The 13,102-nt window shown below is 49.2% G+C and overlaps 1 protein-coding gene across 2 annotated transcripts; it reads right to left on the reverse strand.

Moving 5' to 3' along the window:
- Positions 1-1,273: 1,273 nt before the first annotated feature.
- On the reverse strand, positions 1,274-12,846 carry TRIB3 (tribbles pseudokinase 3). 2 transcript variants are annotated; one of them, XM_015596854.2, is made up of 4 exons: positions 12,662-12,846; positions 7,990-8,280; positions 5,345-5,637; positions 1,274-2,588 (listed from the first exon to the last, which is right to left on the reverse strand). In XM_015596854.2, the coding sequence occupies exons 2-4, from the start codon at positions 8,278-8,280 to the stop codon at positions 2,096-2,098; spliced, it is 1,077 nt and encodes a 358-aa protein (XP_015452340.1). In that variant the 5' UTR covers positions 12,662-12,846; the 3' UTR covers positions 1,274-2,095. The 2 variants fall into 2 exon arrangements, with proteins under 2 accessions (XP_015452340.1, XP_006921747.1); XM_006921685.3 differs by having other exon boundaries at positions 12,619-12,845.
- Between the last annotated feature and the right edge of the window lie 256 nt (positions 12,847-13,102).

Below are 13,102 nucleotides of genomic sequence, written 5' to 3' on the forward strand. Positions count from 1 at the left end.
CGCTGAATTTATCTACACTTCCCAAAATTTCATTGAGCATCTTTATAATCAGTTCTTTGAACTGTGTGTCGGTTAGATTATTTGACTCCATTATATCTGGATCTCTGTTCTGTTCTCTCATATGGTTTCTGCTTCTTCGTCTTCCCATTTTGGCTGCTTTTCCATGTCTGTTTCTATGTACTAAGCAAAGCTCCTAAGTCTCCCAGTCTTCTTACTGTGGATTTGTGAAGTAGGTGTCCCGTGGCACAGTCCTGAGAGGGGTTCAGTTGCAGGCCAAATTTAGCCCAAGCCTCTACCCCTCTGGGGCCACCTGTTAAGATTCAGCAAGCAATCCACAGATGCTGTGCTTATAGTTGCCTCAAAAGGCCACACCAGAAACTGAGGTTAGCTGCCTCCAACAGTGTGAGTCTCAGGAAGGAGCATCTGACTCGCTGAGGATGCACCTGGATGTGGCTTGGGTGGGGCCACGAGTTGAGAGAGGCGGGGTTTCAGGGAATCCTCTGGGCCGAGTGACCTCTGTCATCCAGTTTGATGACATCACAACTATGGCAGCCCTGTGTCCGTGCACTGGTACGGGGGAGGGCTCAACAGGGAACAATGGATACTGCGGGCACTTCTGTACCCAGCAAGTCTTGCCTCGGCCCTCACTCTGACAATGTCTCCCAGTAAGTCCCTGGTGCCCCCTGCACGCAGCCGAATTGGCACTGGTGCTCAGAGTGAGCAGGTCTATCACCGCAAAATCCCCTCGCGGTCACAGCTCCTTTAAGTGGTCTCTGCCGCTGCTGCAGCCTCCATCTCACTCAGCCTCTGGAAACGGGGCAGCCCCGCGTCCTCACCGCATCCTATCTTCTGCCGTTGCAGGGTGATTTCTTGGATTTCTCCCTAGTTGTATGGCTTATTCATCAAGATCCCAGGTGATTTTCCCTTGCTGCTTGCTCCTTGTTTCCGTCACAACTTTGATTTGGTCGCCAGAGGGATGAACAGAGCCTCCATTATCTTCGCCACTTTTTTTCCCCACCTACACTTCCTTCTTTTTTAAGCCACTGACTCAGGGTTTTGGTTAATTGCAGCCAAAAATTACCCCAGTGGAAACACCATTGCCTCTAGAAGGAAGAGAGCGAGTCTAGAGGACTCACTGGACTGTAGGGAGTCTGTCCTCACAAACCACTCCAATGAGGCTGAGACACGGGCCCGCTGGCCTCTCACCCTGGGGCTGGTTTGGAAAGGGGGGGAAAAAAATGAGAGGATAGAAAAAATGTCCAGGAAAATAAAAGTATTTCGTAACTTCTTTATTAGGCACAAGGTAAAATTATATACTCATGGCATCCCAAATCTATAGTGCTGATATGGGGTCCTGGACCCCAAGTGTCCCCAGAACTGGGCTTAGGACTTTCTAGGGAGGCCAGGGGGAAGACCCCACCTAATATGTCCCCCCACTTTGGTGCTCAGCTCAGGTGTGGACCCTCATTCCAAACCACTCCTGGAGTTAGATGAGGACCCATCTCACAGTTTGCATTCTTAATCTTCCAGCCCAAATCCTTGGCTCAGGCCTGACCAAGAGGTACAGAATTCCCAGCATAGCCTGGGCTCTGGAGTCCTAAGTTGAAGGGGAGAGGCCTGGAGCCTTTGGCACAAGATGCTTCCCTTTCTCCGAAAGGAACAAGGTACAAAGGCATCTGGGTTGTTTGTGAAAGGGACTGTCCTAGGACAGAGGTGCTGGGGCACTAGCACAAGTGGACAGTGACACCTGCACTAACTGTGCTCAGCCCAGAGCAGACACTGGCCTATGATTGTAGAAAAGTACTGTCAGCTGTGTGAGCAGGAGTTTTGTCTTTTTTGTTCTCGGCTGTGTTCCCAGAACCAAGAACAGGTTGTGGCACACAATGAGCTCCCAAGAAGGACTTGTTGAATCCACAAGCCCACGTGCACAGGCGTGTAGATCCACATGAGCGTGCAAATACACACTCCGCACATGCCTCCTCTTTTCTCTTTACTAAGAAGGCACTTAAGGTTTGTCAGTTCCAAGAGGCAGAAGAGAGCTTGGAGACACCCCAAACTCAACTCACTGTTTGCAGCTGAGTCTGGTAGGGTAGCCTTAGCCATATAGACCCGCTTCTCTTTCTCCCTCCTCTTCCTCAGCCTCCTCCAGTCCCGGTCCTTCGGGGACTACCTGGTCAGCCTCCCAGAGGTGGGATCTGGATGGGACTGAGGGGATTGGGTTCTCTCGCAGCCAGGGGTGCAGCAGGATGCCTGAAGCTGTGAGCCGTTCAGCTGGCTCTCGTCGAAGGAGGCAGCGGATTAGGCAGTGGGCAGGGGCTGAGAGGCCCTGGGGCAGGGTGAAGGCTCCACGGCGGATCTTGCCAAAGAGCAGGGCAGGCTCTGAGTCCTGGAAGGGGTAGTGGCCAGCCAGCATGGTGAAGAGTGCCACACCCAGGCTCCAGACATCTGCTGCCTTGCCCGAGTAGGATGCCCGAGAACTGAGGATCTCAGGTCCCACATAGGCCGGGCATGCATGCTTGTCCCAAAGGGAGTCATCCGGCCCAGTCAGCACACAGGCATCCTCCAAGTTCTCCAGCACCAGCTTTGTCCTGTGGCAAGGGGAGAGACAGAGAGTCAACTCCTTCTGGGAGCCCCAAGCCACCAGCCCACACCATCACCCTGAATGGCACCCACTTCTCAAGTCCTGTGAGCCTGGATGATTGAGCCCATTTTACAGATAAGGATGCCCAGGCTCAGAGTGGTTACGTCATTTCTCAAGGTCACAGAACAATTAAATTTGAACTAGGACTCTGAGAGGAATACATCTCCCACAGTCTCTTGGGGAGGGGGCTGAGAGGGGTGTGGGCATTAAGCCTCTTATAAACCTGATCCAAGTTTAGAATCCAGGCAGGTAAAAAAGTGAGAGAAATAAGAAGTGGGGACTGTGCCAAACATCTCAGCACAAACTCTGCCTAAAAAAGGCACCACTAACAACAGTCAATATTTATGGATTGTCCACTGAGTACCCGGCCCTGAGCTAAGCTGCGTACCTGGCATGTCTCATTTCATCCTCATACAACTTGTGAGGAAGATACCATTTCACAGCCACAGGGTGTGGGGCTGGGATGTGAACCCCAGTTCTCACCCATCAGAGACAGCACTATGAACCACTCATGTAGTTCCCAAAGGGGCCCCACGTTCCCATTTAAGAGAAGCCAGAAATCATATTTTAATGAAAAAGTCCAAGTTTTTGAAATATTGGCAACCAATTTCAATTGAAAACAAATGAACATGTACATGGGGCCAAAAAGAAAAAAGAAAATGCATGTGTAGCCCACCGTTTGAAACTTCTGCTTTAAACAACTCCCATGGAGCACTCTAAGTTACTTTAATAATAACCATCTATTTCCACTGCTATTCATCTAATTCCTCTGGTACCACTTCCTGGGTGCCTGATAGCATTTCACAAACATTGACTAACTCAGTGAATCATAGCACAGGAGTGTGTGTGTGTTGTGTGTGCATGCGCACCCATTGCTGGCCCATTTTACAGATGCAGAAGTCAAGACTCAAGCAGGTGAAGCCATTGCTCAAAGAGCAGATAAAAAGTAGAACCAGGATTCGAACCCAGCTCTGTCTAACTCCACTGTCCCTTTTCTACCAACAGTGCTTCTCAAACTATTGCCTTGAAAAGAGAAGGAAGCACTTTCTCACCTTTGGGAGGTCTGGGGATATTTTACCCACTCCTAAGCTCAAAGTTGTGCATTAGCCTAAAAAATCATTAGAAATCTTACGCTCCACTTCTTACTGAAGGCATGTTCATTTTAGTATAAAACGTAGAAGGAAAGGAGGAAATAGAGAATCACCTTTAGATAAACATCACAGTAATAACTGCTACAGGGGAAGATGGATGGCTGCTAATTCGTGGGTGAAAGTTTAAGGAGAAACAGTATTTATATGCATAGCCTCAAAGTACCTCAAGGTACTTATTAATTACAAGACATTACCCAAGGTGTTTATTAATTACAAAGGGTAAATTGGGAACCTGACAGTGTAGACACTTGGCAGTACCACACTCACCAATGATTGAGGTTGACATCAGAGTAATACATATTATCGGCATGTATCCCCTGATATGAAGTGCTAAGAAGGGCCTATCACTTCTGTGATATTCTTGCCCAAGCTGCATAACCTCAGCCTAACTGTGAGAAAAACATCAGCAAAATCCAAATTGTGGAGCATTTTACAAAATAACTGACAGATACTCTTCAGAAGTCCAGAAAGACAAGGAAAGACTGAGGACCTGTCTCAGATTAGAGGAGACTAAGGTGACATGACGACAGAGTGTGGGGTGGGGCCCTGGATTGGACCCCAGACAGAAAAAAGACATAGTGGGAAACTAATGAAATCTGAACCAATCTGTGGTTTAGTTAACAGTACTAGACCAATTTCTTGGTTTTGGTCGTTGTACTATGGTCATGTAAGATGCTAACATTAGGGGAAACTTGGTGAAGAAAATACGGGAACTCTTTGGATTATTTTTCGCAACTTTTCTTAAAGTCTAAAAGTATTTCAAAATAAACAGTTAAAAATGTTCTATGGGGTCACCCTCCTCCCCACCTAAAAAAAAAAATCTTGAAATGAAATCAGTGCTCTCAATGGATGTTCATGGGGACCTGATGCTTTGGAGAGTTCTCTGACATACCCTGCATACTCCTGGGAGTCCCTTTCTGTCCCCTCTCCAAAAATCACTGAGTTTCAGTTTCACAGGAAAGGTTTCTGTGTGGGAACTCAGGGCCCATTTTAGCTGTTGTCTGTAGCCTTGAAATCCTGGAAACATCTTGACAATCCAGCCTTTTCTCTATGAATGGGAAAACTGAGGTCCAGAGACACGGGGTCACCCAGAGTCAGGAGGTAAGCCCAGCCAGGCCTCCCACCTCTCCAGCTCAGAGGCAATTAAGACCCTGGCTCTGGAGTCACATCTGGGTTCAAATCTCAGTTTTACTATTTATTTAGCTGTGGGATCTTCGGCATTACTGACCTCTCTAGGTCTCAGTTTCCTCACCTGCCGTATGGGGACAGTAATAGTGTAGATCTCATATTTGTAAGGATCCATGCCAAGTCAGTCAGTGCAGCTATACAATTCATCCTGTGACTATTATCACAAAGGCAATGCTCCACCCCAAGGGGCTTCCAACAGGACTGAGCTAGCTTCTCCCCCGCCCCACCCAGAACCAAGCAGTAGTGCTAGTCTAGGCTTCTCCACTTTTTGCATAGGTTACTTTGCCTTCCTGAGCCTCAGTTCCCCCATTATGGCCCACTTCTTGGGTGTGTCTGTGGGTGAGTTCTCTGTGGCCACACTCACCTCTCACAGTTGGTGAAGACAAAGCGACCCAGCTTGAGATCTCGTAGGACTAAACCGTGCTGGTGGCAGTGAGCCACAGCGGCGGCCATTTGGCGGAAGAGGGTGGCAGCCTCGGGCTCCGGGAGGCGGCGACGCCGGCGCACCAGACTATGCATGTCCCCATGGGGCCGCAGGAAAAAGGTATAAAGGTGTTGTGTGCCCGCCAGGACCTCTGCAGGTCGTGCCACATGCCTGTGGGTGGGCAGCCGCGAGTAAGGCTCCAGCACAGCAAGAGCATCACGGACCTGGTATACCTGTGGGCGGAGCATGGCGTGAGCACAGGTAGAAACCGCATGGAGCCCAGGCTGACCTTGAAAACAGTCACAGCCAACCCTTTGGACACTACTGGGTGCTAGGCACTGTGCCAAATGCTTCCGCAGCAAGCCACTCAACCCTGACAAAGCTGAAAGGCCACGTAGCCAGCAAGTACTCTTAAATAGCTACCTTACATGGACTTAAGATAATTGAAAAATGACAGGCAACTCAAACAAAAGAACCCTGAAAGCAGGGGAAATCCAGAAGAGCAGATGATGCAGAAGTAACTTTAAGTCCATCATCATCATCATTACCATTCTCTAGAATTCACTGCTCATTCATCTTTTCATTCATTTATACCTGTGCCAGCCACTGAGGATCTAACTTGACTGACGGCCATGGTCCCTGCCCTTCTGGTGCCCACAATTCAATGCAGGAAACAGTTAACAGGTCAAAAAATGAAATATTTACCAATTCTGATAAGCATTGCAAAGGAACTAAGAAGGATGCTGTGATGCAGCATATTTTGGAAGGAGGCACCTATTTTGAAAAGTGTGGTCCAGAAGGGACTCTGGAGAAGTGATCTGAGTGATTCAGAAGTGCCCATGGCATAAGCTTTCCAGGAGTCACAGACAGTGCAAAGTCCCTGAGACAAGAAAGAGCTTGATCAGCTCCAGAGACCCAACTAAAGATCGACATGGCTGGAATTGGGTGGGGGAAGGAAGGGGGGCACATGGTAAGAGTGGCTGAGTTTGTCAGGAAATGTGCTGGAGGCTTTATGGACCTTAGATGGAAGCCTCACCACAGTCCTGAAAAGATGTTCAGAGGAGGAAGGGGACTTGTTGGATGGAAGCCACACAGCCAATCGGCAGCCAACCTGGTATACTCATTTTGGTTCATCTGACTTTGAACTCTTTGCTTGTTATTTTAGCTATGTCACACAGAAAATAAAAATAAAGCATGTACATATTTAATTCATCAGGAAAAAAAATGTAAGCCTGTGTCCTAAAAAATAAAGTTGGGTGGCATGAAGGAAATAATCCAAAAACAGACATTATTTTTACAGTTATAGCAAGCATATCCCTGCCTCTGTGCATCTGCACTTGACTTTCCTGCTGCCTGGATGCTCTTCACAGGGCTGGCTCCTCCAATTCACACAAGTCACTATTCAAATGTCACCTACTCAGAGAGGTCTTCCCGGACCTCCCCAGCTAAAACCACCTGCACCCCCTCTCCTATCTTCCTTACTCCTGCCCACCAGGAGCAAACCTGCCCTGGTTGTGTCTGAACTACCTGTTCCAGCAACGGGCACATGGCTCTGGGTTCAGCCTGCCCAGGCCCAGTCTCAGCTCTGACACCTCCTGGCTCTATCATGTGGCAAGTAACCACATCTTTCTGAGCCTCAGTGTCCTCTATCTATAAAATGGGCCCAATAACTACTTCATAGATTATGCAAAGATTAGAAGAATTTTGCACACTAAGCAATCAATACAGTACCTGGTATACAGTAAATACCTGTTATTATACTTTCTCAGCTCTGTCCTTTTGGGCTGTTACTTGCCAATGTCCTGTGTGGGCCTGACCCTCAGGGAGCCTTAGCCCTGTCCATTTCTCAATTTCTGCCAAGAACCCTGATTTTGGCCAGGAACACTGGACATTGCCCTAGAAAGCCAGGCCCGATTCTATGTGGCTTCATGCATGGCCCTTCTCTTGCTCTCAGTCTTCCTATCTGTAAAATAGCCACATGGTAGGCGCCACAACCTCCAGGGTCCCAGGATTTTCGATGCCTCCCATATCCTTCTCTTGTGCAAATATCTTCAGTGGCTCCCCACAGCCCAGTGGGAGCTCCTTCCCAATGTTTTCATGCCCAGTGGATGCCAGCCCTCATCTCCCGTCCCTGACTGCACACCCTCTCCACTTGGCCATAGTGAAGTCCTGTTGATTCTCTGAAGCGCCACGCTCTCACTCCTCTAGCCCTCTGTTTCCCTGCCTGGACCTCCCATCCCCCACTTCTCTCTGGCTAACTCTTACTCAGCCTTTTCTAACACCTCCCTTGAATACCTTGGAGGCTTCTCCTCTGTACTCCTGTCGTGGCCCCTAAGCTCCACCTCTGTGACATGTATCACACTACGAGGCCCTAAGTTGTGATTTCCCCATGGCTGAGGTCATCTGGTTTGCCTCTCTAGTCTCAGCCCAGCCAGGGGGCTTGACAGAGTATTGGGGGCTCACTGGCTGTTTCTCCAATAAACATAGGACTAAATGAATATAGAGATCCCCCAGTCTTATTAATCCTCTAAAGCGAAAGCCCTTTAAAGTTCCCCTGTGATGCTGGTGACGAGCAGCCCCCATACCTTGCAGGTATATTCAGTGCCTGAGGGGCAGTGCAGGGCCCGGTAGGCTCGGCCACCCTCCTCAGGCTCCAGGAGGATATAGGGCCCAAGCTGGGAGGCAGTGGTCACAGCAGAGACATGGACTGGAGCAGGAGGTGGGCTCAGAGGCAGTGGGCAGCGGGGAAGCCTGGGCTGGGGTCCACTTCGAGCTTGTTTCCGTATGGGATACTCAGTGTCTAGGTCATCGTCCAACTTCAACTGCTTCTTCCTGGAGGGGACACCCATAGGAGCTGCCAGAGGGGTGACTCGCATCTAGAATGAAAGGGAGAAAGGTGCTAAAGTGAAGCTGTTTGGTGGCCCCTTTCTTCCCCTGCTGGTGGGAAGGTACATTGGCACAGCCTTTATGGGGGGTGATTTGGCAATGTGCATTAAACTGACGACTGCACGCATCCTTAACTGTGTGTCTCGCTTCTGGGAATTTATTCTCTAATTAAAATGCTTGCCAAATATGTGAAAAGCTGTTCATCAGAGCCTTATGTCTAATAGCAAAGGGCAAGAAACACCTAAATGTCCGGTAGTAGGAGGCTGGTTAAAACATCATGGTATAGTCATATAGTGGAATACTATACAGTTCTGAAAGAGACCAGGAAGCTCTCTACATTCTGATGTAATAATGCAAGTATAAGGTCATTCCTGCAGCCCATGTGATAGAAACAACTGAACATCCATCATTAGCGGTCTGGTTAATTAAGTTTCATCCATACATGGAACAACTGTAGCCATTTAAAAGATTGAGGGAACTCTTTATATGCTAATTGAAAAGATCTCCAGAGTAAACTATTAAGTGAAAAAAAAGTAAAGGGGAGAGATGGACTGGTGGTTGGTTACAGGAAGGGAGACCTTGCACTGTATGTGTTGAGTGTTATAGTGTAGGCAGCTAGTACCTATGAAACGGAGGGAGGGATGGAAAGAGAAGGAAAGGAGGGAGGAAGGATGATGAAGGATGATAAATGAATGAGGTGTGTACATGTGAATGTATATTCTGGAATGGATATATTGTCAAATGAACAAAGTGAGCTGCTGAACAATACACTCAAGATGGTCTCATTCATGTTAAAAACCCCAGCAGCATATAATATGTTGTATCTCTCTCTATATTATACATATATAATATGTATGTATATGGAAGTGCACAGGAAAGACCCAGACTAAATTGACCACAGGAGCCCCTGGCCTCCTGGAGACCTCTGGGAGAGGAAGGGATTTGGATTTGGACAGGAGGCAAGGGAATTTTCTATTTCAATATTTGAGTATTTCAAAACGGATAGAGTGGATTTCTTTTTTTCAGCTGTGAATTTTATCTACAATTGCCTGATGGCCCTAGAACTACCGGAATTACAGGGTCCATATGCAGAATTAGTCCACCAGCCAACTCAGTTTCATCCTCAGGTGAGAAGTGAAGCAGGGAGGGGAGGTCTCTCAAAGTTCCCAAGACTTATTCATTCAACGATGGAAGAAGCCACCACCCTCGCAGCTGTGTATCCGTGTGTTGAGTGGAGAAGATGGCAATGGCATGTCAGGGCAGAAATGTTTTCTGCAGGATCCATCTGCCTACTCATTTAGACTCCAGATGAGGGACAAGGAGGCCCAAGTATGAGGTGTTAGAGGGAGACAGACTTCAGCCCAGTTAAAACCTTTCCAATACTCTGAGACAGGATTAATATCGCTCAGAGTCAATTCTTAGACTGAGGCCCAACTCACTAATTATGCTGCTCCCAAATGCATAGACTGCCTTGGGAGCAAGGGAGGGAGCCCCCAACCTTGAGTGAAAGGCCATAATCTTGCCTTTGCAATAGGGGGTTGCTGCTGTCAGATATTCCCAGGATCTAATCCTGGCTCACACTCTTAAAAAACACTCTTTCTAGCCCTGGGCAAGGTCTGCAACCTTTCTGAGTCTCAGTTCCCTCATAAGCTCATAGAATTTTTTAAAATTATTTTAAAATTTTCAATTACAGTTGACATTCAATATTATATCAGTTTCTTGTGTACAACACAGTGATTAGACATATATACATATCTCGTGAAGTGATCCCCCAATAAGGCTAGTACCCACTTGGAACCATATATAGTTCTTAGAATATTATTGACTATATTACCTATGCTGTACTTTATATCTCTATGACTAATTTGTAACTGCCAATTTGTACATCTTAATCCCTTCACCTTTTTCACCCAGCCCCAATATCTCTCATCTGACAACCTCAGTTTGTTCTCTATCTATGAGTTTGTTTCTGTTCTGTTTGTTTTGAATTTTGGATTCCACATATAAGTGGTATTTGTCTTTCTCTGTCTGACTTATTTCACTTAGCATAATATCCTCTAGGTCCATTCATGTTGTAGCAAGTGGTAAGAGGTCGTTCTTTTTTACGACTGAGTACTATTCCATTTTTCCATTTTGTGTGTGTATGTATATGTATATACATACACACCACTTCTTCTTTATCCAATTGTCTATTGACGGGCACTTAGGTTGCCTCCATATCTTGGCTATTGTAAGTAATGCTGCAATAAACATAGGGATGCACATATCTTTTTGTATTGGTTATTTGGAATTCTTCAGATAAATACCCATAAGTGGAATTGCTAGGTCATAAGGTAGTTCTATTTTTAATTTTTTGAAGAACCTCTATACTATTTTCCATAGTGGCCGCACCAATTTGCAATCCCACCAACAGTGCACGAGGGTTCCCTTTTCTCTACATCCTCGCCAACACTTGTTGTTTATTGATTTATTGATGATAGCCATTCTCACAGGTGTGAGGTGATATTTCATTGTGGTTTTAATTTGCATTTCTCCGATAATTAGCGATGTTGAGCATCTTTTCATATGTCTATTAAAGCCCATAGGATTTTTGCAGTAAAGAAATTAAAACACAAATAGAGTAGCATGGACCTGTTACAAGAAATGGTCATTATTGTTCATTTATATTATTATTATTATTATTATTATTATTATTATTATTATTATTATTTTGTTTAAGTGCTACCCTTGGGAGTCTCAGAACTCTCCCCAGGGATGAGATTAAGCTGACACTCCTTGCCTCATGGGCTGTTCTGAGTCAAGCAAGATGATCCCTGGCTGTGTAGATGCTTTGTGCCCTGCAAAGCAGAGGCTCCCTGGAGTGGCTATTAGGTAGTTGTATCAGCACTCCAGGCTGCTTTAGCTCTATCCATACCCCAGAGCTTGGTGGGGCCTGGGATACCCCATTCCATTGGACAGGGGGTATCCGAGTCTATAGTTGAATGAAGGACTTCGCAGGCCACACTGCTGGATCACTACTGTAGGATGGAGGAAGCTCCTATATACATACCTCTTGCTGTTCCCTGACACCCTCCTCCCGCCACTCCCCCCCCCTCCCCCAATAAGGGCAAGTCGTACCAAACATACACTCACTCAACAGGGCAGACAGGTGTACACGCCCCTCCAAAACACACTTTGTCCAAGCCAGCCAGCACTCATTCAGGCACTCATCCAGGGCAAAGAGGGGCACACACATAATTAAGCGACACACACCTCTCCTTTCGCAGGCAAGCGTGCACGCACACACACAACTCTCCCACTGTCACACGACTGCAGGACTGATACCAGCAAGGCCGCACACACAGTCTGACACGCCCCGCTCCCCGCCCCCTACACATACACCAGGCCTCCTGCAGCCAGGCTCCGCCCTTGGGAGCGGAAGCGGCGGCCGCCGGTGTTTCGGAACAGAAAGTTCAGTGGAAACCGTGGAGCAGCGAGGGGACGAGGAGCCGGTGAGGCACGGGAAGAAGGCTGGGCTCGAGGGCCAGGGGAAGGGGCGGACGTGCGCCCCCCCCGCCCCCGCCACACCCCAGTCTTCAGGTACAGCACAAACTGTCTGCAGGCGCAAAACAAGGCGCGCTCAGTGCAACGTGCAAACCCGTAGCCGCACCATTAGGTGCACACCTGCGGCCGAGATCTAGCACGTACCGGGGTCCTGCATCCGCGCTCCCACTGCACCGGTCCCCCTCCCTCAGGGCACCCAGCCCTGTCCCGACCACGTCGGCCATGCAACCAGCACCTGCCACCAGGTGCTCCCCGCAACTCGCACAGTCCACGGAGACTAAGAACCCCGAGACACATTCCCACTCACACCGCACAGGCTTACGTGGACCCCCGCAGACACACGTCCACAATGACAAAGACACTACAAAGAGTCCCCCAGTCCCCCAGTCCCCCAGTGCCTCTTACAGTCCCTCACACACAGACCTCCCCGCACCAAACCACAGGACTCCCCCGCCCCACCCAAAACACAGACAACCACACACCTCTCTTGGGGCGACACCGGGACACCTCCGTCCCCGGCTCCCTCCGCCCCCAGGACCCAGCTACCACGCCCGGGGTGTGCACCCTCGCCCCAGCCGGAATCCGCCACACTTGGGGGGAGGGGGCGCGACACCTGAGGCCCCGCAGGAACACCGCCCAAATCGACCCCCTGACGGCGGGTCTGTTAAAAGTTGTTTTGTGTCTGTAACACGCAGCAGCTCGGAGCGGCTGCGAGACTCCCGGGCCACCCTCCGCAGGACCGCCCTTGCAACCTACCAGCCCCTGGCCCCCCGCGGGTACCTTACCCTCGTGCGGCGGGGTCCTGCCGCAGCCCGAGTACAGACTTGCCTGGGCACCTCTGGTGGACAGGGGCCGTCTCTGCTGCGGCTGAGATTAGGATCCGGTGGAGCTCTGGTCTCGACCCCTTGCAGCCCAACGCGTGAGAAGCCGCTGCCGCTTCCGCTGCGGGTGTCTCGTGGACGCTCGGCGCCAGGCTCTGTCTCTGGCCGGGATGATGTAAACCTGAGCTAATCAGCCGCTGCCTGGTGCGCTCGGGCCGGGGATTGCACCATCTCTCCGCGCTCCGCCCCTCGGGGTCACGCCCGAGGGCGCCCGGCCCCCGCCCCTCCCATCGGGTCCCCGCTCCGGGCCAGGGCACCCCTCGCCACTCTGGCCCTCTAGGGATGTCTCGTCTCCACCTCCTTCCCTTTCCCCCCGGTGCCCGAGGTTTGAGTGTAGGCACCAAACCTCGATCATCTTGGAAAAAAGCATTTTGCTTTTCTGAGCTTC

This window comes from Pteropus alecto, unplaced genomic scaffold (genome assembly GCF_000325575.1).
Source record: "Pteropus alecto unplaced genomic scaffold, ASM32557v1 scaffold45, whole genome shotgun sequence".
Lineage (NCBI taxonomy): Eukaryota > Metazoa > Chordata > Mammalia > Chiroptera > Pteropodidae > Pteropus > Pteropus alecto.

Excerpts from the sequence above, each read along its gene's own strand:
- TRIB3 (XM_015596854.2), bottom strand. The coding sequence starts at position 8,280 with ATGCGAGTCACCCCTCTGGCAGCTCCTATGGGTGTCCCCTCCAGGAAG. Across the intron at positions 5,638-7,989 it reads GCACTGAATATACCTGCAAG|GTATACCAGGTCCGTGATGC; the intron begins GTATGGGGGCTG and ends CTCCGCCCACAG. Across the intron at positions 2,589-5,344 it reads GTCTTCACCAACTGTGAGAG|GACAAAGCTGGTGCTGGAGA; the intron begins GTGAGTGTGGCC and ends CCCTTGCCACAG.